This window comes from Leuresthes tenuis, unplaced genomic scaffold, assembly GCF_036924035.1.
Source record: "Leuresthes tenuis unplaced genomic scaffold, fLeuTen1.0.hap1 SCAF_11, whole genome shotgun sequence".
In the NCBI taxonomy this organism is placed as follows: domain Eukaryota; kingdom Metazoa; phylum Chordata; class Actinopteri; order Atheriniformes; family Atherinopsidae; genus Leuresthes; species Leuresthes tenuis.
The window spans coordinates 23151516-23178987 of NW_027325365.1; the positions used below are offsets into that span (position 1 = coordinate 23151516).

The 27472-nt window shown below is 42.5% G+C and overlaps 1 protein-coding gene across 1 annotated transcript in view; it reads left to right on the forward strand.

Moving 5' to 3' along the window:
* Positions 1-4248: 4248 nt before the first annotated feature.
* Positions 4249-27472, forward strand: part of gpc3 (glypican 3) — a 182277-nt gene continuing 159053 nt past the window's right edge. The window contains exons 1-2 of the mRNA XM_072396197.1: positions 4249-4717; positions 14964-15125. Of these exons, the coding sequence (XP_072252298.1) occupies positions 4561-4717; positions 14964-15125 (319 nt within the window). The 5' untranslated portion in view covers positions 4249-4560. The remainder of the gene's footprint in view (positions 4718-14963; positions 15126-27472) is intronic.

Here is a 27472-nt window from a genome sequence, read left to right on the forward strand (position 1 = left end):
GAGCTATGCTCACATGATCATTTTTCTTTAAGACCCCATATACCCAAACAAGATCCATGTGTCTGAGGCAGCCAAACTGCCCCACAACACTGTGCTCCCACCGCCATGCTTAGCAGTGGGAGCTATGTTTCTTATGGCTGTCTGCCTTTTGCCTTTCTCCCAAACAACTCTGTTTTGTTTCCCTCATCCGACTACTGTACGTCTTCCCCTAAGCAATAACTTCAAAGCCCACCATGATTAAGAGTGCTCACAGCAGCGCCCCCCTTAAAACCTCACATCCAGAGGAAGCAAGCTCACACAGAATTACCTTTGCAGTGATCCAGGGACCTCATGGGCATTTCTAATTATCATCCCCTCCAAAGTCTTACATACCATGTGCTCAAGGTGACACCTAGGTATCCCCTCTAAGGAATTGGGTTTTCATGTTTGCCTTAATAGTCTTAAAACGGCATCAGGCTTAATACGGGCACCTACTGCCATAAATTAAAGGGCCAAACTTGTTTACCTTTTGGCAAGACGAACATTGGCCTGCATTTCCTAGATTCTTATTATCAGATAAATTATTTGCAACCCAGTTTTCTCTAATTGAACTCTCATGTCAGTGACATGAACCACAAGCAAATGTCCCTCTACTACTGACAGGCTTCATGGGATCAGACCTACTCTGCTGAGATAAAGTGGGATCTATCCCTTAAACTCCACTAATCACGACCTAATCAAACAGAGTAAAGGGAAGTATGAGATGGAGGGTAAAATGAGAATAAAAGAAGAGGGTTATGGAGTTCTATTCGTGTGCACATGAGTCGAGATGTTTGAGGGCAGGCAGAGCAGGAAGCTGTGTGGGGGCAGGGTTTTAGAAGGGTTACAGGTCACGAGCCTCATGGGTTTCCTTGACCAGCACGGCGTCTAATGGCGGAGCGACACGGGTCAAAGAAACTTTTTTTGCCTCCGTCTGTAAATGTAATATTTCTCTTTAGTAGACAGAGCCCTGTAGGAGAGTTTTAAATCAGATGGAAAATATTGTTGACTGATACCTTCGTGGAAGGGGTGGGTTATAGATGACATCCTGAAAGAGTGCGTCGCCTGCGCTCCTGTCCCCACCCCCACAAAGAGAAAAACAACAAGAAAGATGCTCTCACCAATTCATGCATGACAGAACTTTTTGTTTGTGCTAAAGGGCTGAAAAGAGACGGCTACAGGGGACACAACATCAGCGGAGTGAGGTACGTAGCGGGAGCGGAGTCTTCTACTTGATGGATAGTATTCAGTTGATCAACCAGTTGACTTAAACTCAACACGGCCCTCAGGTGGGATGTTTGCAGGTTTTTATTCTTTCTTCACGTGTACATGGGCAACTCTAACATGAATTTGCTTTAGTTTTGAGCATTTTTTTAAGTATTTGGTGGTAGCTATCTCGCCTTACTGGGCTGCTGATTTGTTGTTTAAGACGGCTTGTGCTCTAATTTGAATGTGTAAACTCTTTGAAAAATTATAACTTTATATATTCCGTAACCACAATAAGTCTTTATTTGTTGGCTCATAGAAATTCGTAATGAAGACATTCACCCACTGCCTCAGCAGCTGGTAGTGTTTGTCCTAATTAGCCTGCGTAACTGGTTAAAAGCGGTTTAGATGAGCCTCTGGGATAGATTTATTTTTTAATTGAAGCGGTGCACGCGCTCATCATCACATCTCTCCATTGGCGCCACTTTGTAGCAACAAGCTTCTCCGAATTATTCATACACACGTTTCACCCTTGAATAAAGTTCCCCGCTAACAGAGATGATGCAGAAAGAGGAAAAAAAGAGTTGCCAATAATGTGCGTTGAGGTCATATTTTATTTGAAAATGGAGCCTCAAAAGTTTAACTCCGCCCTCGCGTTCGCCCCGCGTGGGCAGACAGAGAAGCTTATGGAAATTTCCCCCATATTTTGTCTCGGCACAGGACCGAGACAAACTGTTATATTACATGTTCTGTATAAAATAAGAGGTTTAATTTTTGTCTGTTGTAGACTTAAAGAGTGTAAAGCAATGGCACCGCCTTGCCTCAAGCTTCAGGTCGGCTGCTTCAGTGCAGTTTTTGAAGCATTTTATCAGACTGCTATCATGTTGATACTTCATACTTAAACAGTGTGAATGCTTTCACTCACTAATGGTATTGTTGTCTCTGAAGGAATTTACATGGATACTGTAACCCTCATACAACAGTAAACTCTAAGTGGGCCATGTTATTATGGGCCAGACGGTCACCATCACAACCAGTTTGGAAAATGTCTTTATAAATCCACAGCTTTCAAGGCATGTTCGCCATCCAGGACGATTTATGTATATTTCTATTTGTTTGTCACTATCATTTGCTTTTTGTGTGTTTCAGAAGCTTCTGGCTGGACGTATTTTGTCTGGAAGAATTTAATATGATCCAGTTAATCAGTTCCCGTCCAACCTCTCCTTCCTAATACGGCCCTCCCAGCTAAGGTGCATCTTGTGTAGTTAGTGAAGTAGCACAGTATCTACTGCCCTAGTTGCTCCTTCTGGCTGGAGGGCTTGTTCTTCTTCAGTACTTTGGACTGGCTTTGCCCTGAAAACTGCCGCGAAGCCTCAAGTCCTCGTTACAGAACACAAACGCAGCATGCTACAGCAGTTCTCTCAGTTGGACTTGTTGCCATTTTCTGTGACGTTCGTACTTGTTTTAACTACAAAGAACAGCAGCTGATTATAATGTGTTATTGTGCTAAATACCAACAACATAGTTGGAATGCAATCGGAAAAACTGTATAGTTGTACAGAGAGCACGCCTTATCTGTCGTCTACAATATACAAGTTCTTTATGGCGTAGATAGAAATCACCATTTGGTAGGTTTTGTACGCCCAGTAGTTGATGTTTATATTGTGTTCCATGTATATGAGAGTTCACAGCCACCAGTGTGTATCGTGTGGATCAGCGTGTTTGTGCGCAGACGTCTCTTCGGACATCCTCCCTCACGACTTTCAAGCTCTAAACTGAAACATGTGATCGACTTGGCAGTTCAAAAGTGCTCACAGTGCAGATAGTAAACAAGGATACTGCAATTTGCGCACTTCAGGCACTGCCCGTCACCTCCTGCGACTCCTTTTATCGCACTTGAAGGTGGAACTGAACTGGGCTTTCGGCGAGTTTTGTTGGTTTGGTCTCAGCTTCCGCCAGTGTCTGCTGTGAAAATCCATGCAAAGCTCTCTGTACCTCAGATGCACGGAGGTGTGCTGTTCTTTGTTTTTCTGCTTTTCCAGGCTTTGAGGAACACTTGAAAGACTAGAAATGTCTGTCACTGGAGAGAGTCTGTCTGCTTTTTTTTTTTTTTTGTGTAACACAGTTCTAGTGATGTTTCTGGTGTTTTGATGAGTCTTTGAAGCTGCTGTTTGTCTTGCTTTTTCTCCATAGATGACTACACAACTTCAGTACAATGAAATAATTTTCAGGGCATCTCTTTGCCAACTGCCAGATGTTTTTTAAACAGCTGCACCTTTATTAGATTGTACTAATTTGAGTAGAAAGAGGGGGTAGTTGCACACATAGACATGTAGAAATACTTGCATGCTTTCTTCATACTGCAGAGATTATTTTATTTGAACTTATTTTAAAAGTTTCCATCCAACTCAGAACTTCATCAGGTAAAGAAACAAAGTTTGGAGGGTTTTTCCATCTTAAAAAGATCCAGGTTTGACTGAAATAATCCCTGTGGTATGGAGAACGTGGGGAATAGTTTGTTTTTGAATATTAAGTTTTTCTCTGGCTTGTTAGTCTGCAGAGAGGATGAGTTGCTCCATTTGCCCTTCCGTGTCTGTTGCTACGCACTTTGACCACTAGATGGCAGCATATCAACTTCAATATCTCTGTGGGACTTTGAAGCTTTGTGTGAATTTTAGCAAATTAGAATAATGAACGAAGAATATAAAGTGTGGTGTAAGCACGAAGTATAAGTCTGTACGTGTTTATTTTTTGTTTTTCTGGTTGAATAATAAAGTTTTTTGGTCGTTTAACAGTCCTTGTTAGAACAATGAATTGTTTTTACTGGTGATGTGTGTGCAAGCTACACGGGCTTGTGTTGTGTGAACTGTGAAATATATAAGTCTGAAGTCGTTCATTCAAAACTGCGCGTTAATCCCTTCCTCGTATCCCCACTCGTGCACTCAGGCGGGGTCAGTTAATCTGTTAACACCTCTGGCTACTACTAACGCAGGAGGGGAGCTCTTAATACACGCGAAGCCAGGTTCAAGCACGCGGCGCGCTTCATAGGCGCGCGCACGCATCTGAGGCTCGTCGATCTGAGCAAAGAGCTGAGATTCAGTACCGTAAGTAAAGAAGGACTCATAAATTACCAGCATCGGTGCAGCTGTCCGGGCGAATAGAGCGTCGAGGAGGGGGGCAAAAGGAGGGATGCCGACCCGGGAGCAGTAGCTTCCCAGCTCAAACGCGGGATCTTCATGTAACTTTTGGTGGGCTGAAGTTCAATCTCGGCTTTTTTTTTGTTTTGTTTTTTGCTGTCCTGTTGTCTCTCGCTTCACAAAGTGCTACTCACTTGCCATGGATGCTCCGCCGGTCCACAGCGCGCTTTTCCTGTGCGCATTCCTCCAGCTGTTCCCGCTTCCCGGCGGACAGGTGCCAAACTGCCAGGAGGTGCGCGCAGTGTTTCACTCCCTGCACCCCGGCTCCAAGTGGGTCCCCGAAACCCCAGTGTCAGGTAACTGTCGCCACTATGAGACTTAGCCAGGCTCTCTTTACGCGGTTGTGGTTCGCTGCTCTGTAGGTTGAAATGGGACATTCTTATGTTCTAGCACCGACTTTTCGTTCATTTCCACCGCGCAGTTTCAGAGTTCTCTCGGTGAGAGCCAACCCACCCACACAACCTCCAGCCCTCTGGCTGAGCTTTTAACAACCTGCTCTGAGAAACCTACCGGCAACAGTCGTTAAAAATGCAGGTTGAATTGCACTTAACTGTTATATAACAAGCTTACTAAAATCAATTTGTTCTTGTATTGATCCAAACACGTAGGCAGGTAACCTCTCCTCAAACCCTGGCTTTGATTTCCTCCGAACATTGGAAACTGGAAGGAGCTGTGGTCCCCTCCCTGTGGGTGTTTGTTTTGAAATATTCAGCTAAGTTTGACGCCTCTTGCTCTCAACACGATGATGGAGTGGGCCCGGAGAAGAGGAGCGCTCTCCTCCTTTATGAGGTGATTAATAGTCATGTTCAGGCCGGGCTGTCGGCACCCTCTTCTCAGCAACATAGTCGCAGAATATAAATGAGTGGTGTGATCTGAACTGTGACCAAACTGAGGGACGTTTTGGTAAAGATGGAGCTATCCAAACATGATTCATGTACCGTGGAGCTCAAATGTCTCTAACTGCTGTCTGGTGTGATGGGGAGGGAATAGTTTTGATCATAAACGCCTTGAGTGAATCCACGACCAGCTGCAGTCCCCTGCTTTGCAGAGCAGCATGTTGGTGCTCCTGTGCCTGTTGCTTGCATTCTGATTCAGTATGTTAATGGGGGAGCCTCTCATGTGGCTGAATCACAAGCAGCTGCAAATGTTAATTGGGTGTTTTAGTGTAGTGTCAGCAAGGGGAAGTGCTCCAGGTTAACAGCTCTCTCTTCAATCTCAGCATGGGATCCCTGCACATCACCCTCCCACCTGATTGTAAGAGGTTTAGAATATGATACAAAATGTTCTGTTGACATGAAAGAGTGTTAAAAATCATGAAACGCTACAAATGGAACAACGGGGAAGAAAAGCCAGATACACTTTGGGGCATATTTTGTCATGCTCACTTTTGTATAAGGTGCATACAGTTCTAACCACTGAGCACTTAGGTTTTTTTTTTGTTCCTTCAGATTATCCAAAAACTAATCTCCAAAGCCAAGGCAGAGTACAGTTCAGGTTGTGTGTGATCCTTTGCTGAGGAATCAATCAAAGTTAACTTCCTTATGGAATCAGCGGCAGGACAGTCCAACGCAGTTCAACCAAAACTATCCCAACATTACTTATAATCCTGCCAACAAAGACAAACCATAGCAATCACATAACCTTCTTGGCAGAAATAACAGATGAGTGAGTCTCCAAAGAACATCATTAGGACAGTATCAGCAGAAACAAGGGATGCCATGCCTGCTTAGTATTTTAGGAAAGAAGTAGCTGTATAAGACATTTTTATTTGCACCTGTAGTGACAGTGATCCAGTCATCTGTCTCTTCTGTCCTCCCCTTCTTCATGAATGAGGGAGTGTTTTAGTGCAGAATCTCCAGTCATTTCTCTTGTCTTGCTGCATCCTTGTGGCCTCAGGTTAGCAAAGTATACTCTGGTTACGGCTTCCAGGGCTTCCAGCTATAACAGACGACTGTGTGTGCTGTGAAATAAACAGATTTGCTTCATATCTTCTGGTAAATGACATGTCCTCCAGGTACCTGCTCCCACATAAAGCTGCTCTCAGAATGCTTCCAGCACGGAGACTTAATTTGCATCTGTCATGACCCTTTGCGGGCTGCAGGGCAGTGTGGTAGTTAGCACTGTCGCTGCACAGCAAGATGGTTCGTGGTTCAAATCCCAGCTGGGATCTTTCTGTGTGGAGTTTACCCCGTTCATATTCTGGGTGCATGCATGTAAGGTTAATTGGTGATTTGGTCCTGTGATGGACTGTGTTCGCTGCCTCTTACCAAATGGTTACTGGGCTGCAGCAGCCCTGAATGAATGAATTAATCTACAAGCATGGACAGAATAGCCCAGAAATGGAGCTCCATAGCACAGATGCGTAAAAGGCCCCAAAGATCCCACTTGTTGAAGGATGAGGGCTCTTATACACCAAGACAATCGTCAGACCAGGATGTCGACAGCCTCAGTGAACATCTGTCTTTCTTATGTTGTTGGATTGCAGGATTCAGGGCTGCACAGTGTTCCACGTAACTCGCCTCTCGCCCAATGGCAGCTGGGATAGGCTCCAGCCCCTGAATTGGACTAAGTGGGTATAGAAAATGGATTGTTGGATTAATGGTGCAGACTTCCGGTTATTGAATATTGTATGGATTCCTGCTCCATTCTGCACTGCAAAGTTATGTCCTCTTCTGCGTGCATAGAGCTTTGTCATTGATGGAAGCTTGTCTTGCTCTTTGTGATGTGTTCAAGAGCCCCTCCAAGACCCTGGTAATGAGGGGAGACGCATCAGGGTGGGGTCTTTAGTCATCGCTGGTTCTTGATGAACAATGAAAAACAATGTCGGTGTGATTTGTGGGTGTTTGGGTATACTGAGCATGTTTTGCAACGTTTCTCTTTGCTTTACGATGACTTTTCGTCTCTTGATTGTTTTTTTTCCTTCCTACTTTGGTCACTGTCACTGTGGTCATTTAGTGGCCCACTGTGGTGTAGCTTTTTATTTTAGCTGTTTTCATTTAATTTGGTCGCTGTGTCTACCTGATTGTGTTTCCATCTCTTTGTGATCATGTTCGTTCAGTTTTGGTCCGGCCACATTTGGGCTGCGTCTATTTGTGTCTCGTTGCGGGTGTTTTGTTTTTCGTCTCGAATTAGAGACACTCGTGTTTTTTATGTTTTTTTGTCTCTTTGTAGGCCATTCTGACTATTTGTGATCATTTTCTATCTGCATGTGGTTTGTATCTTCATTGGAACAAATGTAGGCTGTCTATAAATCCTGGTTATTCCAGTTCTGCCTTAATGAGCTGACCTTTTTCACTGAGAAAAATGTAGACACTTTCCTTACATTTAATTCATAATTCGTCCTCCTTTCGTCTGCTCCTGCCTCATCAATAATATATCCTCATGATTGATTAATAATTGATCAGTGGATTCACAGCTACGTCTTTGTTCTGAGTTGTTCTGAACTTTGTGTTTGGTAAAAAAAATTCAGCAAATAAAAATGAAACGAAGTATTCCTGCCGTCTAATGTAACATGAGTTCTCCACCGCCGAGAGATACAGCAGCTGAAAGATTGATGAAACTAGACAGAGGATTGTTGAGGGTGGCTAGCAGTGATCTGACTAAGAGAAGTATTTCTCTCTCTGAGGGTGTCTGTGCGTGTGTGATGAGGGAAATGTGAAGTGGCCTGTATCGATATGGAGCGTTGGGGGTGGGGGTGGCGGCTGATTCAGAGAGATGTCCGCAGGAAGCCCGGACAGAATTCTAATTATGCCGCATGTGATGCCGGGGGGCAAAAGTCTGAAAAACAAAAGTTTCTGTTGCTACCAGCGTGATACAAAAGCTGTGAAAAAACATCACAGTGGAGACGGGAAGAAACAAAAACCGGCACGACTGTGGGAGTAGCACCACACATGCATTTGTTGTGGCTGCTGCTGTGTGTGTTTGGAGCTGGGTGTCAGTTCACTCCATCGTGTCATCGTATATGTGCAAGGGGTGGACAAGCAGCAAAGTATAAACATTCCAGGACAGGAGTGTGAGAGCGGCTCCCTAAGTGTCAGCTGTGGTTTGATCAGAGGACGCGGTGGATCTCTGACAGCAGCAGCAGACCTGATTCGTGAGCTGAGGAGCAGACACTCTTGAAATGGAAGAGTGATACTGGTTTTTCTGGAGGCTGAGCTGACAGCTGCCACTTATTTCAGCAGGAATTCCTCCACAGTGGTGCAACAAAAGACTTCAAGCGCAGTCACATTTAAAAAAAAAAAAAAAAAAAAAAAAAAAAAAAAAAAAAGACAGACCCTATAGTCTTTTTGGAAGGGAGCCCATACTCACAAGGAAATTTGTAATGTAGTACTTTTGTCCAAATGCCAAAAATGTGGTCATGCCACAACTAGGGTGCTGGAATTGGGAGGTGGTCAGGTTTTTTATTGCCTGTTGTTTTGTATAAGGACGTGTTCAGATGACACGATGCCAGCCTGTGACAACATATGTATGTAATGATAAACTAACCATGTGTTTCCACACCAAACCCTCACCGACCACCACTGACAGCAAAGTCAAAAAGTGAAAAGTTGTCGGACATTGACATTATATGGGTGAATGGGACACGATCTCCTGTGATGGGCTGGCGACCTGTCCGTGCTGTACCCCGCCTCTCACCCAGTGACAGGTGGGGTAGGCTCTTGCAGTGCAGCAGCAGTGTTGCTTTTCATGAATTAACAGGACAACACAAAAACAAATGGGCTTTCTGACTGAACGTCACTGGGCACAATGACGAGGTGGAGTAATATGACCTGAAGTCGCAGATCTTTTTGTCTAGTGAAACACTTGTTCCAACTCTGTTTATTCAGTCCTTCCTTTAATGAAGGACCGTGGTGTTTATTTTGACTCCTCGTTTTGAGTCCGTTTAGAAAAAGAAACCAAGAAGAGTTGGGCTCTTTCACATTCAGCGTGACTAAAAGTAGAGCAGAGAACAAAGCTCTAAAAATACCTAAAACAATGGTTATCCCCAGTGGCTAATGATATTATTATTCCTTCAGTTGGCTGTGAACTGCTCTGTCGTTTCATTTATTGTCTCAACAAAGTGACACAGGCTTATTTTGCCCCGCGGAGGAAGCCATTGATTCCCACGCGTTTCCACTCGACACTGGTAGCTGTTGTATAATTTATTCTCTTAATGAACAGCTTTTAGCATATTCTATATCTTGATACAACTTGTTTTCCCCCTATGGTCTCCATCATTAAACTTGCACAACGATGGCTTTCTAATTGGCGCAGGGAAACTTAGACACACACTGTGTTTGTGGCTGCCCCTGTTCCTATGACTCGGAGAGTCTGAGCTTGTTAAAGATGGAAGGAGAGAGACTCCTCTCGTCCGTGTGTACACAGAACTGTTGAGCCTCTGAAAAGAAAAGGAAAAATCAGCCGTGAGAGAAGCAGCAGGGGATGGTCATACAAGGCTGTGGCTTTTCAAAAGGCGAAAGACCTCGAGACTCACATCGTCGGCAGCTGTTCTGCATGTTGACTTGAATGACACTTTAAAGAGTATTGATTGAAACTATGTGGTAATTCAAAGCTGTCACCTTGGCTGTGTGCTGGGGAAATTTACATGCAAAAGCTCCGAGCCTCGCACCTCGTCTCTCTTCGTTTTGTTTCAGACCATCAAGACAGAAGAAGATAGTCTTAACTAACCAATAACAGGCTGACAGAAAGTTGCTCTCAGTGCCTGGTAGCTATTAAGCTAAAGGTGACAGAAGTGAAACAAGCTCGCCACAAAACTGCACAGATGAGAGGGGAATAATAAAAGAAAAAATACAGAAAGAAAGAAGGAAAGCAAGGGGAGGAGAACTAAAGCTGAGCCTTAAGCAAAGAGGAGAAGGAGGAAGCTTATTCCCAACTGATCTGTCAGTCACAACCAAGGCTTTATATTTAGACGGTGCGATTTTATTATTTGTGAAACTCTACTGGGAATCACTTTCCTTCCGTATCCCTGACTGCCGTGGAACTTCTGTAATGAAACACATTTATCATCTGAAAAACGACAAACGTGCACACGAATGTGAACGTCTGTTCTGCAGGTAATAATCGCTTGAATCCCGTCTGTGCTCTGGCCACCGCTCACCTCACGCTCGGTGCTACTGAAAGCTTAATAATTTTGCTCCTGCACTCTGAAATTAACTTGATCTAATCTGTCAGGAGTCTTTTGTCGGTATTGATTTAAGATATTAAGCCTGCCAGTATGCATACAAAAGGTCCTGTTTGACAGCTTTATTGCCTGTTTGGCTCATTAGATGTACACCTTGAACCCTGATGGGTGTCAGCAGTGAACCAGGAGTTTGCAGAGGCGTCCTCTGTTTGATTCCACTGCTATTAATTATCAAGGCATTGCTCTGTTGCGTCTCCTTCCTCCTGTTCAGATTGTCACCGTCTGAGCTGTTTCTGAGCATCCATTGTTTAAAGATCTCAGAGACAAACGCTCACACCGGTAGAGAGATTCACTTTTGTTATTAAGAAAAAGCCTCCGTCTTGTGACGTTATCAACGTCAATTATCAAGACTTTTCTGACACATTCACAATCGGAACGCCCCCCCAACCCCTATTCCAAATGAATCTCTATTTATCCTCCGCACCGTGAGCAGAGGCTGGCAGACTCCCCTGACGTTTGTTTACCACGGCATCAATCAGGCCCTTGTCACCGACGCCTCTTAAGAGCAGATCCTGCAAACAAATTCTCAACGCGGCTCGGCATGTTACAACTGCAGCATCCACTGATGTCACAGCAGCCTTGTGGGACAGAGAGGCTGAAAGGAGGGGAGCACTGAGGAGAGGGATTTTCGCAAAAACTCCTCTTTGTGTTTAACAATTGGATGCATGTGCCCTATTTACGTCTGAGTATGCATCATTGTAATTGAGAGAGTTGGGTATGAGGAGGAAACTAACAGCTTGTTTATTTGAAATGTATCACATGCTGACAGAGAAATGGGTGTCGCTTCCTCCGTTGCACAGGCATTGTGTGAAAACCATGACTTTAAACTACAGTAAAATTCCTCTTTTCAACTTTTAAGGATCGATTTTATACTTCTGCTCTTTCTTCTGAACAGCGTGTGCGTGACATTGGGTAGAGACACTTAACAAAACAAGAGCCTCATCACAGACAACTGCAGTTCCCTCAACGTCACAAGTGCAGCAGCTGAGTGCCTTTTTTCTATATTTGATCACTTCAAAATGTAGAACGGCTGCGTTGTTTGCGGTGCAAAACAGTTTTGCAATAAAGGCTCCCCGAAAAGTGGCTTTAGAATATGTGTAAATAATATCAGAGGGGCACAAAGGACTACCTTTTTTTTTTATCCAACCAGTTCTGTTGCCTGAATTTAACCTAACAGAAATTGAAAGTAAACCATTGTTTACTTTGTCAACTTGTATGTTAGACCCAATCCCAACCAGACTGTTCAAGGAGGTTTTCCCCTTAATTGACACTTCCATATTGGATTTGATCAATCGGTCTTTGTTGATAGGATATGTACCTCAGACTTTTAAGGTTGCTGTAATTAAACCTTTACTTAAAAAACCTACTCTTGTTTCAAAAGTGTTGGCTAATTATCGACCTATATCCAATCTCCCTTTTTTGTCTAAAGTTCTTGAAAAAATAGTTGCAGTTCAACTTTGTGATCATTTACATAGAAATAATCTGTTTGAAGAGTTTCAGTCAGGATTCAGAGTGCATCATAGCACAGAAACAGCACTGGTGAAAGTTACCAATGATCTCCTCTTAGCCTCTGATAGCGGACTTGTTTCTGTGCTTGTCCTGTTGGATCTCAGTGCTGCATTTGATACGATCGATCAGAGCATTCTGTTACAGAGACTTGAACATGTTATTGGGATTAAAGGAACTGCATTAGGCTGGTTTAAGTCATATTTATCTGATAGATTCCAGTTTGTTCTTGTAAATGAAGAATCTTCCTCACACGTTGGAGTAAGTCATGGAGTTCCTCAGGGTTCTGTGCTTGGACCGATTCTTTTTACTTTATACATGCTTCCATTAGGTAACATTATCAGACAGCATGGCATAAATTTCCATTGTTATGCTGATGATACTCAGCTGTACTTATCTATGAAACCAGATGAAACCTACAGGTTGGTCAGGCTACAAGCCTGTCTTAAAGACCTAAAGACCTGGATGACTCAGAACTGTCTGCTTTTAAATTCAGACAAAACTGAAGTTGTTCTCTTTGGACCTGAGCGCTTCAGGGAGAAATTGTCTAGTTATATAGTTACTCTAGATGGTATTTCCTTGGCTTCTAGTTCTACAGTGAGGAACCTTGGAGTTAGTTTTGACCAGAATCTATCATTTGACGCACATATAAAACTGGTTTCTAGGACTGCCTTCTTTCACCTTCGTAATATTGCTAAAATCAGGAACATCCTGTCTCAGGGTGATGCAGAGAAACTGCTCCATGCATTTGTTACTTCAAGATTGGACTACTGTAATTCCTTATTATTGGGCTGTCCCACATATTCTCTGAAAAGCCTCCAGCTGATCCAAAATGCTGCAGCCAGAGTTCTGATGAGACCTAACAGGAGAGATCATGTTTCTCCAGTTTTAGCTTCTCTTCATTGGCTCCCTGTTAAATTCAGAATAGAATTTAAGATTCTTCTTCTGACATATAAAGTTCTTAATGACCGAGCTCCATCATATCTTAAAGATCTCATTGTCAGCACTTCGCTCCCAAACTGCAGGTTTACTTGTTGTTCCCAGAGTTTCTAAAAGTAGAATGGGAGGTAGAGCCTTCAGTTATCAGGCCCCTCTCTTGTGGAATAAGCTGCCAGTAAATGTCCGGGAAGCAGACACCCTTTCCACTTTTAAGATTAGGCTTAAAACTTTCCTTTTTGATAAAGCTTATAGTTAGGGATAAAGGTAATCCTGAAACATCCCATAGTTAAGCTGCTATAGGCTTAGACTGCTGGGGGACCTCATCTGTCACACCTTTCCTCACTTTGCTCTCTTTTTCCCCCTGTTTAATTTCACAATTGATTTTATGTACATGTGACATTATTGTGGTTATTAACGTATGTTTCCCTGTTCCAACAGATATCCTTTGAATGGTGTTTTTCCCCCCTCTTTTCCCTCTTTTCTGTCTTCTCAAACCCCAGCTGGTCGAGGCGGATGGCCACCCTTCCTGAGTCTGGTTCTGCCAGAGGTTTCTTCCTGTTAAAAGGGAGTCGTTCCTTTCCACAGTTGCCACAGGCACGCTCAGGACGGGAGATTGGACTGAAGACAAGTTTCGGTGCAATCTGTTGGATTCCTTAGCTAGGATATTAATTTTTTAATTGGCTCTATATGAATTAATTGGATTATGATTACAATGAATTGAATTCCAATTGGCTTGAATTTGACTATATTACTTAAGTGCCTTGAGATGACAATTGTTGTAATCTGGCGCTATATAAATAAAATTGAATTGAATTGAATTGGTGAAAACCAAAATAAGTCTTGAAACAATGCTAATAACCAATGGTGGCACAAAGTCACTGAAAAGGAAGCTAAATCATGACTAAAAGAGACACAAACTATGCAGACATAGTAGCAGCAGAGCGGACACCAACCTCTGTCTCCTGGGTGAAAGTCATGTGATCACCTCTTGATATGCGTGGACTTTGTGGCTTTTTCTGTCCACAAACACACTGACTGAATGTAAATGTTGGCCAACAGAGAACAATATGGAGAACTAATGCAGCTGTGTCTCAGTTTTACAGATTCTATATTTTAGTGAAAGTAATACATTTAGCACTGTGCTTGCCTTGATCAGAACAATGTCTAAATCTTTATCTTTATCTAAATCTAAGTCTTTATCTCATTCCTCGCAGGGGTTCATTGATTAGTCTGAGAGGTATTTGTTCACGATCGGTTATGTACGGCTACATAAACCCCAACAAAGCGCCCTTGTTACCACTTACTGCTGTAAATCTGCACCTTTCTAAGAGGCTCAGGGAGCCCAATTATTTCTAATCTCTGTAAACAGCCTATAGAATACACGGCCAGGTGCCCGAATGTTCTTTGATTTCCGCCTTACTTGCCTTTGCTTTTTTTTTTTTCCATATCATACATGAGGAAAACATGCTGTGAGAGCTCTGATTGTTTGTGTGCTGCACTGCTCCCAGCTCTGATCTAAAGGAAAAAAAAAACTTTTTTGATCCTCAGAGTGAAAAGTGTAGCCTTGGGTCGTGGAAAAGTGTCTGTTGACCAAATTGATCTCCGAGGAGAGCTACGCAGCCCCTGTGTATTGCTTGAATTCGCATCAGAATGACTCATTTTTCAGGCAGCAATTTATTTTTACTTCAGTCGTGCTAAATAACACAACCTTCACCGAAAAATAATGCACTAATTAAGCTTAGAGAGTCTGTGGTAGATATTATTTTCTGCTTTTAGCTTACAGAGGATGCTGCAAAATCTTTTGTGTGAGTGAGGGGAGAGGCTTCTGTGTTTTGAAAATGAAACCACGGCGGCTGTGGAGCTCCTTCCCTCAGCTCAATTATAATACCATCCTGTCTCTGGTGATTTCCTGCCAGGTGCGGATCTGCAGGTTTGCCAAACCAAAGGCCCGACCTGCTGTTCCAAGAAGATGGAGGAGCGGTATCAGGTAGCTGCACGCAGCAAAATGGAGTCTGGTCTGCAGGTTGTCAGTGCGCATCTCAAACACCTCATCATCCAGAACGCTGCCATATTCCAAGGTAAGCAGTCAGTACAACGTGGACATACCTGTCTGAAACAGACAAGATGTTTTCATCTGTATGCAGAAAAAAGGAATACATTTGAGTTCTCTAATCAGTGCAGTCTGAACCCAGTTTCTCTGCTTTACTGCTTCTCATGTGAACAGCACACTTCTCCACATATTATTAAAGCAGAAGCATAGTGCACACGGACAGGGGTGAGACATTCAGCTGCTGTTCAACTAAATGTTGGAATGGCAGACACGTGTGATTTGAGTGACTTTCGATGTAGTGTGACTGTCGGCGCCAGACACGGTGCTCCAGAAAGTGACGGCCTCCTGAGATTTGGCGCACTGCAGTCGTTCATGTTCGTCTTTCACAGACAGAGAAAAGCTAGTCAGCAACACCTCTGTAAACCTGGATGAGCGTGGTCAGATGAGATGTACTGGCGCGGCTACTTCAAGCAAATAAGAAAATGTAGCAGGGATGTAAGAAATGTAGAAATCATCAAAAGTGAAGAAGGTGAAGGTCAGCCTCTGTTGGCTGAGAGCAAATGATGAAGGTAAAGGAGGCAGGTGAGCGGGGCCAGTGGGATTAATGAACAGTGAAATCACACCTGGTGGAACAATGGACGAGGCACTGAAGTGTCACAAGACACAATGCGACACCATCAAATTGGATTGTTTTTTTGTGAATTGATGCTTCAAAGTTTTTATGAAATCCGTTTCAATGTTCAAGAGCTGATATAATATATCTTGCAGAATATGCCTATATGAATCTGGCTCAATAAAGGCTAAAAAAGTTATTTTAGATGTATTTTCGAGTTCAAAACTGAAAAAATAAATGATAACTGTTAAGCATTTGGAGCTGACCAGTCCAAATGATAGCTCATAGGAAACATGCCACAAGTAAGTAGGAGCCCTTAGGTGAACTTTAAAGAACTGAGGAGCCCCTAAATCGTCTGTCAACACCTGGCAGATCGAGTTTGTCTTTGATCTTTGGCGTAATATTAGTTTGTGTAGTTTAGCCAAAGGAGATTTGGCATTTTGATGTGGTATTGACGCTATGGCCACCTACTGGCCTGGGATTATTAAGTACAAAAATCAGTTTGAACATATATGCGGCGTAGTGTAGTTGAGGCCCACAATTTCAAGTAGCCCTGGTCCACATGGCAGAGCACATTCTGAGAGCATCTGCTTTAATTGAATCATGTCTGATTGTAATCAATATGCTCATTAGATTAGTTTTGACTTAGTTTTTTTTTTCTTATTGTTTTCCAGTCAGTTACTTTTTAAGCTTATTTAACTTGTGGCAAGAAAACAAACAGTAGAGGTTCTCATACCTGCGACTCTTTGAAACATTTTCAGAAAAAGACAACACAATGCTTCCAACACGCTTGGCAAGTCAGTCAAGTCAAACACATATTGCTGTTTGACATAATCAGATTACACTAAATGCATAGATAGTCTGCCCTAAAGTATTTCTTAGGTTCTGAATTTGGGAAAAACAGTCAAATTATCCACATAATGTATCTGCACCCCTCAGCCACATCAAAACTATTTTATTTATTCTGATGACAACTAATATACTGTGATATTTGCTCAACTCCGTTCACTGAGCCTCTCTTGAAACTGTTTGGACACTTCCCTTGGGAGGCTGCCTCACACTCTGAAAACCTCTGAAATATAAGATGTCTAAAAATATCGGTCTATTTATTTATGTGTGTATTTGTATGTGAAGGAATACAGACAAAAAAAAGCTGCACACCAATCAGACATAGACTAATTAGGGTTGATTATTAGCCTCAAAGCGAGTCAATATTATAAACAACACTGATAATGAAGAACTCATGATGTACAGATTTATGAAGAAGCTCATTAATTTCATCAGGATTCAAGGCATGCTGAGTTGTTTAAATATGAAAGTCTGAATGGAAATAAGTGTTGTTTTGCTTTAACTCTTCATTATGATGGCAATGTTGATTGCACAGTGTAATGTCCTTATATAATAATGATATCATTGGCTTTCTCATTGTCACTATGCATTTCTGCCTGCCACCTACAAAATGAAGGCCAGATTTACAGTTCAAAGGAGGTGCATCTGCAATTTCAAACCAGCAATAATGGAAGCAACTGAGTATCATTCATTTGTTCAAATGCTATTCTAAATAAGTGCAGTTTTGAGGTGCCTGTTCTGTATAACTTTATCCAACTGTTACTTATTGAAGTGTAGGGAAACTACTTACTATTTCACTGCATAGATTCAACATCTTTACCAATAATTTTTAAGATAGATGTTTTTAAACAATGGATAGAAGATCAAGCTTTAAAGATTGATTATCAAGATTACTAAGTTATGAAATGTTTAGGACTCAAAGCAGTGGATTCTATCCTATTTGGCTTTTGATATCTTACAAAAATCTGTGTATATTTACAATTTAATTTCAGATAGATTTGACTTAACCCTTTCCACCAAGCAGTGACTTTTCCCTCTAAACTTTAAACATGATCAAGTTTGATTGACACACTCAGTGGGTCTACATGATGAGATTAACTGGATTATAGCTATAGTTGGGTTATGCTCCTTATCTGAGAGTAATTATCCTTGGATATATGGCGGTGAATGAATTGAATCACTTGCACAAAGCATGCAATACCACAGTACGATAGGTGGCGCTGTACCCATTTCAGCTATCACTAATGGAGCCACTTCCAGTTCACGTCTTCACCACCAACAACAAAACTAAGGCATTCGAGAAAGATGGCGAAAGAAGAGCAAGATGAAGCTACATCCCTCTACATCTGTGAGGGACGTAGCGGCGGCGGCGACAACAACAGTAATATCGTCTCCTTCGACTTCCGGGTGACGATCCCGGGAAAAAATCTCGAGCATGCGCCTGTAACCGCACTGAGTGTTAGTTTCTGTAGCTAATGTTATCAAACATTTGCCACATTTTAGCAGTTTATCGGGCATTTTTGAGTCAGTTAATTCACACATTCCACTGTTTCTCAGCCTTTATCATATATGTCATCATTTCTTCTGAACAAAAGTTCTATAGACTCACTTTAAACAAAAACTGCAGCATGACTTTCAGACTTTTTGAGCTAGTTTCAAGGCTGGACGGACAGCATGACATTTCTTTCTCTGCAGCTATCCTACCGACTGTTGTTATCAAATATTGCATTTTCATTTAATGCTGTACTTTTGATATGACTCAACAGAGGCCCTTTTAACCCGCCTAAGCAGCAGTGTTTGCTGTCTTGGAGTTTGCTCTTGAAGTGGGACGTGCGCACTCACTGGGGCCATGTTTTTGAGCATGCACGCTTGTGGGTTATGAAAAGCAGCACCATCCTGACACGCCAATTAAAACTTGTGGTTTAATGGGGACCGTGGGGTTTGCTTGACTTGGTTTTTACACGCTAACTAAGTTAGAGAGTGCCACTGTGGTTTGGCTTCACTTTCCTAGAAGGGGTTCAATACTAATTGCTTTAGCATAGGGCTTCAGAGAACTCCCCAAACAGCGCCCGGACTGAAATCCTTTTAACATCTTGGTCTTATCTGTTTCCCTATGCTTCATTTTCATCATTTCTGTCTTTTCTTTCTTCTCGAACACTCTTGCTGTGACCCTGTCCTGTCTGTCCCAATCTGCTCAACTTTTCTTTCTCCATTTGTCTGTCTTTCTCCGTCTGTCTCTTCCTCTCATGTTTGTGCTACTATTGGGAATTGAGTGCATGCCTTGTTTGCAATCTTCTCTGCCGCTATCTGTCTTTTTTCTTCAGCCCCCTCTACTGCCAGAGATCAAAGGGCTTCCCCTTTACACTCCTCTGTCTCCTATCTCTGAGTGCTCTCTCTATCTTTGCATCCTCCTCTCCTTGGAGCTCCACCTGCCCTGCTTTCCCAAGCCTCACACTACACCAGAGGGTTTCACCCTTTTGAAGTAAACTTTTCCAAACAATAGAAAAGTAATGGCTTTGTCTTACCTTTTTCTTTAAAGCCGTTAGATGACAGACAGCCTTAACAGTAGGCTTTTTCAAAACCAGGAAATACAATAATTAAGATATTAAGAATTTGTAATGATGCATGGTACTTGGATATGCCTCAATGTCATTTGACAATCTAATGAGCCTGAGCGGATCTCTTTATAGCGTACTAGAAAAATGCAAAAAACTGGATAAATGGATAAACTGCAGCATCCCCTCTGATATGACAGATGATTGGATTTCATTTCGAAACACATTACAAAGATAATAAAACTGGTTCCCCCCATGAGCTGGGATTGCCTTTCCCTCAGTGGCTTGATATTAACTGTTCATTTCAAAATGAGAACCTGTAAACCTTTGCAGAATGTAAATCTTTAAATCTGATCTTTTAAAATGAGAATCTGAACTTGTGCATGATGCAAATTCAATACGATGGAGTCTGAGAGTTCAGAAGTGTGTATAAGTATGTGGTGCTGCACATACCGCAGTGTTTTCAGTCATTAGGGGAGAGTTAAGGGACACTTAAGAGTCCTTAAATGGCCATTGTATTGCCTTTGCACATGAAGCTCGATACTTGTCAGGGTCACAATATGGTCTGTAAAAACTGTTATAAAATATCCTCTATTGCTTTTGCAGGAACTGTCTGGTCTCTCATACAAGTATGAAAAAATATAATGAGACTTAAAAGACTTCTAAGCAAACTGTCTGATAACCAAAACAAAGGATTTCAAAGCTATTTAACAGGTATGGAGGTTCAAATCCCCAGAATTCATGGAAGATAAATTCTAAATGATGTCTTTGAGTCGCTCTTTTCTTATGGAAAACGGTGGAAGATACGAATCGCAGCTATTCAAACTGGAAATCTGCAGTTTGATGCTTGATATTTCTAAATCGTAAATCCCCAAAGGATTCAAGCCATAAGAATTCTAAAGACACAAAAGCATGTCCACTTTTAAGCAACTAGGCAAAAATAAATGTTAAGGAAACCAATTTTTCAGAGTAAAACATGAGGAATTCTAAGCTGCTTGCTATGTGAGTCTACCAGATTCATCCGACTGTTGACTTTAGGTAATGACATTACGTGGTTAGTGTTAGAAGCTATCGTTGTTAAGGCTGAAATACCTTTTTAGTACAGCGCTCCAGCCTCATGGAGGCCTTTTTACCTTTCATATGCAGTTGCTCTCACGACCACTGGAGATTGCATATTCTTGTAGGGTAATCATTGGCTGTATCTAACTGCATAAACATATGACCCATAGAGTCATATCTGGGACGAGAACAGTTTTTTGATTTCGTAGTGGGGTCATGTAAAGTCCTCATTAGCAGTCACTGTCTTACCTGCAGAATCATGGAGCAATACACACAAAAGAGACTTACTTAACTTATTTAATTCATTTTTCACTCCGTCAGTTTTCCATCAGACAGCTGTTTGCTTTGGCGTTTTTATCTGAGCCGAAGATGGTCCGTGTTGCTCTGTGTCAGTACTTGCACAATGGCTGATCAACTGGGACTCAAAATGCCACTGGCCTGATTCAGTGGAATAATGCGACCTGTTGCGCTGAATAATCTTTTCAGGAAAGGTTTGAGATACATGACAAACAGCTCAAGGCTCCACTCAAACATGTCTGTCCACCGGAGACTCCATTTCAAAACATCAAGGCCCAAAAGGATCTGCGGCTAATGTCTTGGAAGCTGATACGAAAAACGACTTCAGCAGTCTTGGACTCCATGCTTTGACGTTTCAGAGCTGTTTTGGTCACACAATGGTAACCTGCACAATACTGTGGGTGAACATGATCTTTAAATCACTTCTCAAAACTGTTCCAACCAACTTTCCGCTGATCATTTATTGGATTTATAGGTTTTAGCACCAAAGGGCTCGAAGAGACTGTTTTCAATGAGTGTGATAAACGCATCCCTGTCTATTCTGCAGCAGACACAATTCCATTACAACGACTCTACAATGTCACCAACAAAGTCGCAGATAATGTTTGTGATGTGATTATACTCGGTTTCGTGCCACCCCCTCTCCCCTAGCTGCCCCGTCAGTAACTCATGTGTAACCACTCAATGAAGCAGACACTCATACAAAGCCGTCCTCTGGCATTTTTGGTGATTGGCAGCTCTAATTGTTGTTATTTCCCCAGCTATGTGTCCTTAAGGGCCGTGCTGCTCCTGTGGAGCTCAGAATGAGCCTGAGCCGACAGATTAAAAATGAGATTATCCTCCTTTGTTAACAAGACAGGCATTTATTTTAAAAAGGATTTATTGGAGTTATTATTGTATACGCGACGCTCAGCTGATTGGCAGATGAGGTGGTTTTGTTGCATGGTTCTCATGTAAAATGACACATCAGAAAATGAGCTTCTACTGACTGCGGTGCTGGTGGGGAAAGCAAGACCACACAGCTGTCTGCTCGGTTTCATCACAGCTCAGTGCTTCTGAGGCAGTCCTCACCCTGAAGGGAGTCGGACTCAAGTCCAAAGAGCAACCAATTAATAAACATGAGAAGACAGGATTGGCCCGATTGCTTAGAGAGTGGAATATGTGGGGAGGAAAGTTGTGCAGCGTGTGTGTGTGTGTGGGTGTGTGGAGATATCAGAGAGTCTGTGTGATATCCGTTGAAAAAAGTGGGACAGCCAGCCTAGTGCTCCTGGAATGACTCAATGAGTCCAAAGAAGGCTGGCACAGTGGGGTGCTTGAAAACAGGCCTGAGCTGGACTACTTTCAGGCAGCATGGGGGCGATCCGTACGTGGCTTGGCTCTTTGCAGCGATGCAGGGGAGCTTTCTCCACTTTACTCTGAACTCACAGGGGCGTCTTTCTGTAAACGATTGGGAGTTCGGAAAGAGCTTGAAAGGATGCTGGTGTTTCTATCAAACATAATGACCGTCTGGAAACCTGCAGCGTGCACTGCTCAAAGAGGTCAGCAAACATCTACAAGGACACACACACACACACACACGTCATGATATAAAAAGTTCTCTATTCAGTCGTGCGAATAAATCTTGTTTGTCCTTGAGTTCTTCATACCTCATTCCTAGCGGGCCAACAAATTAGCATCTCATTAGCAGTCTTAAAAAAATTCGATCGACTTTCCCCTCTTCTTCTGGTTGGGTTTTAATTACTCTAAGTGTATAAAGAATTACAATGACAGCCCCCCTGTGGCACCGGTGGAGGCGGTTGCTGACCTTGGGAGGAGGTTGCCCTCATTTGTCTTCGATAGTGCTGAATGGACATTTGCTGCGGCAGCAGCCCAAACGAGATGTGGCAGGAGATGATTCAGAGCCTGGCAGGCCCGGGTTGCTTCTTCACCTAGCAGCCAATAATCAAAACTGGACCTCACTGCCCTCTACATCCATTCCCTGTCTCCCGCTCGTTATCCATCCGCATCTATTCTAAGTGCTCCAGGCGTCTGTTCTGAGCAGGCCTTTCCTCTGTTCTTCCCATCATCTACTCACCAATAATCATCCCCTACCTCGCTTTCTCCACGGAGCCATTTTGTCTTCTGGAGAAGTTTGCCTGAGTAATCCAATAACAGTGAGGACTTGTAGGATGTATGCCTGCTGTGGGATGTCTGAAGTTGTTTACTTGCTGCCTCGGGCTAATCTAATAACATGGGGAGAGGCAGTTTTGCTATGTCCAATGGGCTCCTTTGAGCATCGTTTACCAGACGCGATGGGGTATATAAGCCATTACCACATCTACTTCTATCAACTTGTAATTTCGTTTTAACTTAATTGCTGTCTTTTATCATTATGCGTCACTTATTAGTTTTCTTGTAATGAGATTTTCGGGACTTTTTGAGCACTCTGCTGGGCTGGCAAACTGTTGTTGAGATTGACACTTAATAAAGCAGCGTAATTCTGAGGGGCGTGCTGTCTGTCTGACTTCTGAGGCTTCTCTTGGAGCCACAGAGGAATACTGCTAGTGTGTCTCTTCACAGCAAGCCTGACAGAACATGTTAGTGTTGAGGAAGAAACATCAGCTGCAGCTTGAGACCCCCGCAGAAGCACAGAAAACACTCAGGTACAGCAAATGCACCGGTGATGCTGCCCTTCTCATCATTTCCTCTCATTATCCAGTTTGCTGTTTGGGAAGTAAGTCTCATATCACCAGAGGAAAGCAGAAAATAGATGTTTGGGTGCAGTTTACCACTGAATTACATATCTAATGTGTGTTTTGCTGTAGCCTGTTTTGTGTTCCCTCATGCATGTTAGGGAGGAAATTTGGTGTAGCTGCAGATAGAGATTTATATCTATCCTGCTGTTTAATACATTATTTTAGACTGAATGGGAAAAGTGGAAGCTCACATTATGAATGTGTGCAAAAAAGGTTAGTTTATAAACATACATTATCATAAATTCATGCCACTGCAGCCTTAAAAAGAGCTAATTTTTTAACTTGCTCTTTACCTCACTGCCAAGCTGCAAGGTGTGCAGTGAGAGGCTGTCAGGCAGGGGGAAGTTTGTCTCTATTGGCAGTAAAAAGTGGGAATATATGCTCACACCACAGCTGTGACGGTCCACAGACCTGGATGCTGGTACGTCACATGCTAATGTTACTACACTAGAAAGCCCATTTCTTCATATTTTTTAGAATTGATCGTGACTCCAAAGTGCGAGTCAGTACTTTCCAGATGGTTTTATGGTTATGATTGTGCATTCAGAATGGCTCCCTAGGTTTCTCTGTATCGTGCAGAGACACAGATGTGTCCCACTTTACTGATGCAACAGGTCCAGCTGTATCATGCCCCATGCTGGACTGCAAGGCTCGTTGCCAGAATTTATGTTCCATGTTAGTGTACATTTCAAACAAAAAGTGACAGCCGTATGATGATAAGAAAAGAGAAGCGAGTGTTGCACACTCTCCGCATACTTTTCTCATTCAGTGATTTAAAAAAAAAAAAAAAAAATTTTTTTTGACCCGCAGGTCTCCTTCAAGTACAGTGATCGTAATTGAACAAACGAGGCCACACACTAGAAAAGAAACTGTCACCTCATCCAGTGAATATAGATTTTGATATATACTGTTTTTTTTTGTTTTTTTTTTGCAAATTACCGTTGTTCACTGAATATTTCTGGTTAACTTGCTAGTAAAGATGTTCATTTAGACCTAATGTTGTAATTTCTGCCAATATATTAGAAATGCACCCAAAATCTTTTGTTTTAGACCTTTTCAATTAAATTTTTCTAAAACATGTGAAAAAAATGTACAATGTTCTTCCTTAATTTGAGAGGCACCGATTGGCTGTTTTGAAGTTTTGATTCGGTGAAGGTCTTTTTGTTGTTTTCCTCATCTCAATCGAGGAGCCTGATTATCTGCTGACGGTCAGATGTGTTTCAGGGCGTGATACCGGTGTTTTGGTTTTTTTTTATCTACTTTGGCTTCTGATCTGAACAGGGACACAATGGCTGAAATCTGTTTGAATTACGGAAACATACACATGGAGGCAGCATGAGCCCAACAACTTCTTCTCATTTCTTAGTCTGCCTTCAGTGATCAACACCTCACTATAACACTTAAGAGGATGGTAATTGCCTATTATATATGGCCTTTTCATGATAACCATCCAATGATGGAAAAAAACTGTTTTGTGAAGTTTTGCGATGGATTTCCATCAATTGTGATGCTCTGAAAAAAGCACGTTCCACTAACTTTTGCTTCAACCTTCCCACTTGTGTTGCTGACCCATACCTGATGCGTAAAAAATGAGATAAAATTGGCCGAGTGAAGCACCTGTAGTAAATACCACAGTGACACACATAGGACTTCAACTATTTGTTTATGTCCCAAAGGTTTAAAGCACTCGTCCTAAAATATAACGAGAACAGTGGCCGGGGCTGACTCACCACAGATGAGGTGGAGAGGCTGTCGAAATGATCTCGCTTCATCCCGTGAAAGGTTCCGCTTTTTATCCACTCAGACAAACTTCACTTCCATTCTTGCATGCTTTCATTTTCCTTTGTTTAGCTTTCCAAACTGTCCGTCTTATCTCTGCAGGCTTTGTGTTAGGCTGCCAGGCGCTCCCGCTCCGCAGGATGCCTCAGCACCCCATTTCCAATGAGGCTGGCATCCTGTTTAAAGCGCTCCCGTAGTCTCGTGTGTTTCGCGCTACACCTTTTTAATCACACCTCTGTCCTTTGATTCCACCACACCTAAACCCAAAAATGTGACGGCTGTCTCTTTGCTGATACTGTGCGAGAGAATGAGCACCCCACTGGGTGGACATTTGCATAATGTTTCTGCAGTGACTCTGGGAAGCTTCAATAGAAGAGTTATCACCACAGGAAAGAGAAAAAATGAGCCAGCTCTTTCAGACTGACTCTTTGTGCTCTTCATCTCATTAACTTCCACCATCCTTTTCCACCATTTGTTTTAACAAATGGCTCATTTCTGCATTTCGATTAAGAGTGAGTGTATTAACTTCATATTAATTTTGCAAAGACCTGTGGAAAATAGGTTGAGTTTTGCTTTTGAGCTTTCAGAAATTGAATTTCAGAAATGAAGGGAAAAAAGATTAAAAAGTAAATGGCCTTTAAAAGCTATGAATGTAATTTTTGTTTGTTTTGTTCGGTGCTGCTTTTATTTAGTGTCCTTGAGTGTTCTCTATCAGTGCCTTTGTTGAAAACCCAAGAAAACCTTCAATGGATTTAAAGTTTTTACAGGCAGATACATCCCCAAATGTGTTCGCCTTCCTGTTTCTTCAACTGTAAAACAGAAGTTTGGGGTTTACTCTTAGAGACAATGCTTTGCTCGGGCAGATCTGCCACAATAGATTAATTCACTCTCCAGAGTTTTGACTCATACTCAGCGGAGAGTCATCAGCAGGGAGCGTGCATGATTTCCTCATCCCCATGTTTCCGACACCTCCCACCCTGTTGTGTTGTTTAAGCAGATGTGACACAAAAAATGGTTTAGAGTGGTTTCCAGGGACGAGCCCTGCTCTGCGCGTTAGCTCCACATTTCTAATAACGAGCCCTGTTGCACGCGTCTTGAGCTGAATTTCATCATCGAGGAAAAACAAACAGAGTGGAGTAAGGATCAAAGTGTCATTTGAAATGCTATCATCAAACAGAACTGAAGGGACTGACGGCTCCTCCCAGCTCCAGCTGAGGGAAGGAGCCTTTGTTTCTCAGTCTGATGACGAGCTCGTTGGCCACGGTGCAGAGGAGACGGAATGCAGCATATTGACATGTACACATCTTGAACTGAGCCAATAAGCTTATTTAAATCAATCACCTAGTCTGTCCGTACATCAAGTGAGACTTTTTGTCAGCCTATTGGATAATGAGAATCTTGCCCACAGTTCTTTTTAATCAAAGCCACTCTGTGGGCTAAATCAATGCAAATGAAAGCTCACTTTTGAACAGCCACATCTTCAGTATTAACCTGATGAGTTTTCAAAAGAATAAATTTGTCTTCATATTAAGCCGAATCGAGTGTATTCTTGGATGTCACTTTGTTTATATCCTCACTCCAGGGCAGGTATTGTCGTCTTATATCCTGAGGCTGTAAGAGTTTTTCAAGCCGATGTGTTGTGGCCCTTCTCTCCCTGTTTAAAGCACCCCCCTCCCTCCTTCAGTCTGAAGGTATTGGAGTGCATCTCAGTGGGGGCAACCTCTGCGAGACCTGAAAGGTGTTTGTCTGTGTCTTTGAACACAACACTTGGCGAGATGTGGCATGGGACACATGCCCCAGAATGAATCATCAAGGTCTTGTTCACAAACAGCATCCTCTGCTTTGACATGATCCACTCTGCAGTCACAGGTCGAGGAGGCTTGAGCCTAAATCAGGTTGCATTTTCATATTATCAACAGGGCGCTTGCCCGAGTAGAAAGACCAGGCGACCCATTTCTTTCTTATCATACTCTATATATTTTTCGAGTTCTTCCCTCACCTCCGACCCCTCTTGTTTGCCCTCTTCATCCAACTCCAATCATGCACTTTCAGTTCAAAGAGATGCATTTTTCATTCAGAGCCATGAAATATTGAAACGCTTACGCAACATGTGCTCAGCCATGCGGACATAACAAGCAAGTCAGGGCAGGGTGAAGCAGGGCAGAAGGGTTGATCTTCCGTTTTTTTTTTTTTTTTGTTTTTTTAGAACTCATGATTTATTTGCAACAATATAGACATTTAACAATGTTTGAAGTAAATAAAATTCTTCTAAAACAGGGAGACTGGCTTCACGTTAGTATGAACACAACTCATTTTAGCTGGGTTTTTTCAGTTTTTTTTTCATATTTTGTGTAAAGCAGAGTTAAAACAGCCAGGGTGTGTTATTCACTGAAAACCTCTGGATAAAAAGAAAACAGCTGTGAGAGCAGCGTTGCCCTGCAGGTACTTTTTCCTACATACAAACATAGCTACACCGTTTCAACTTATC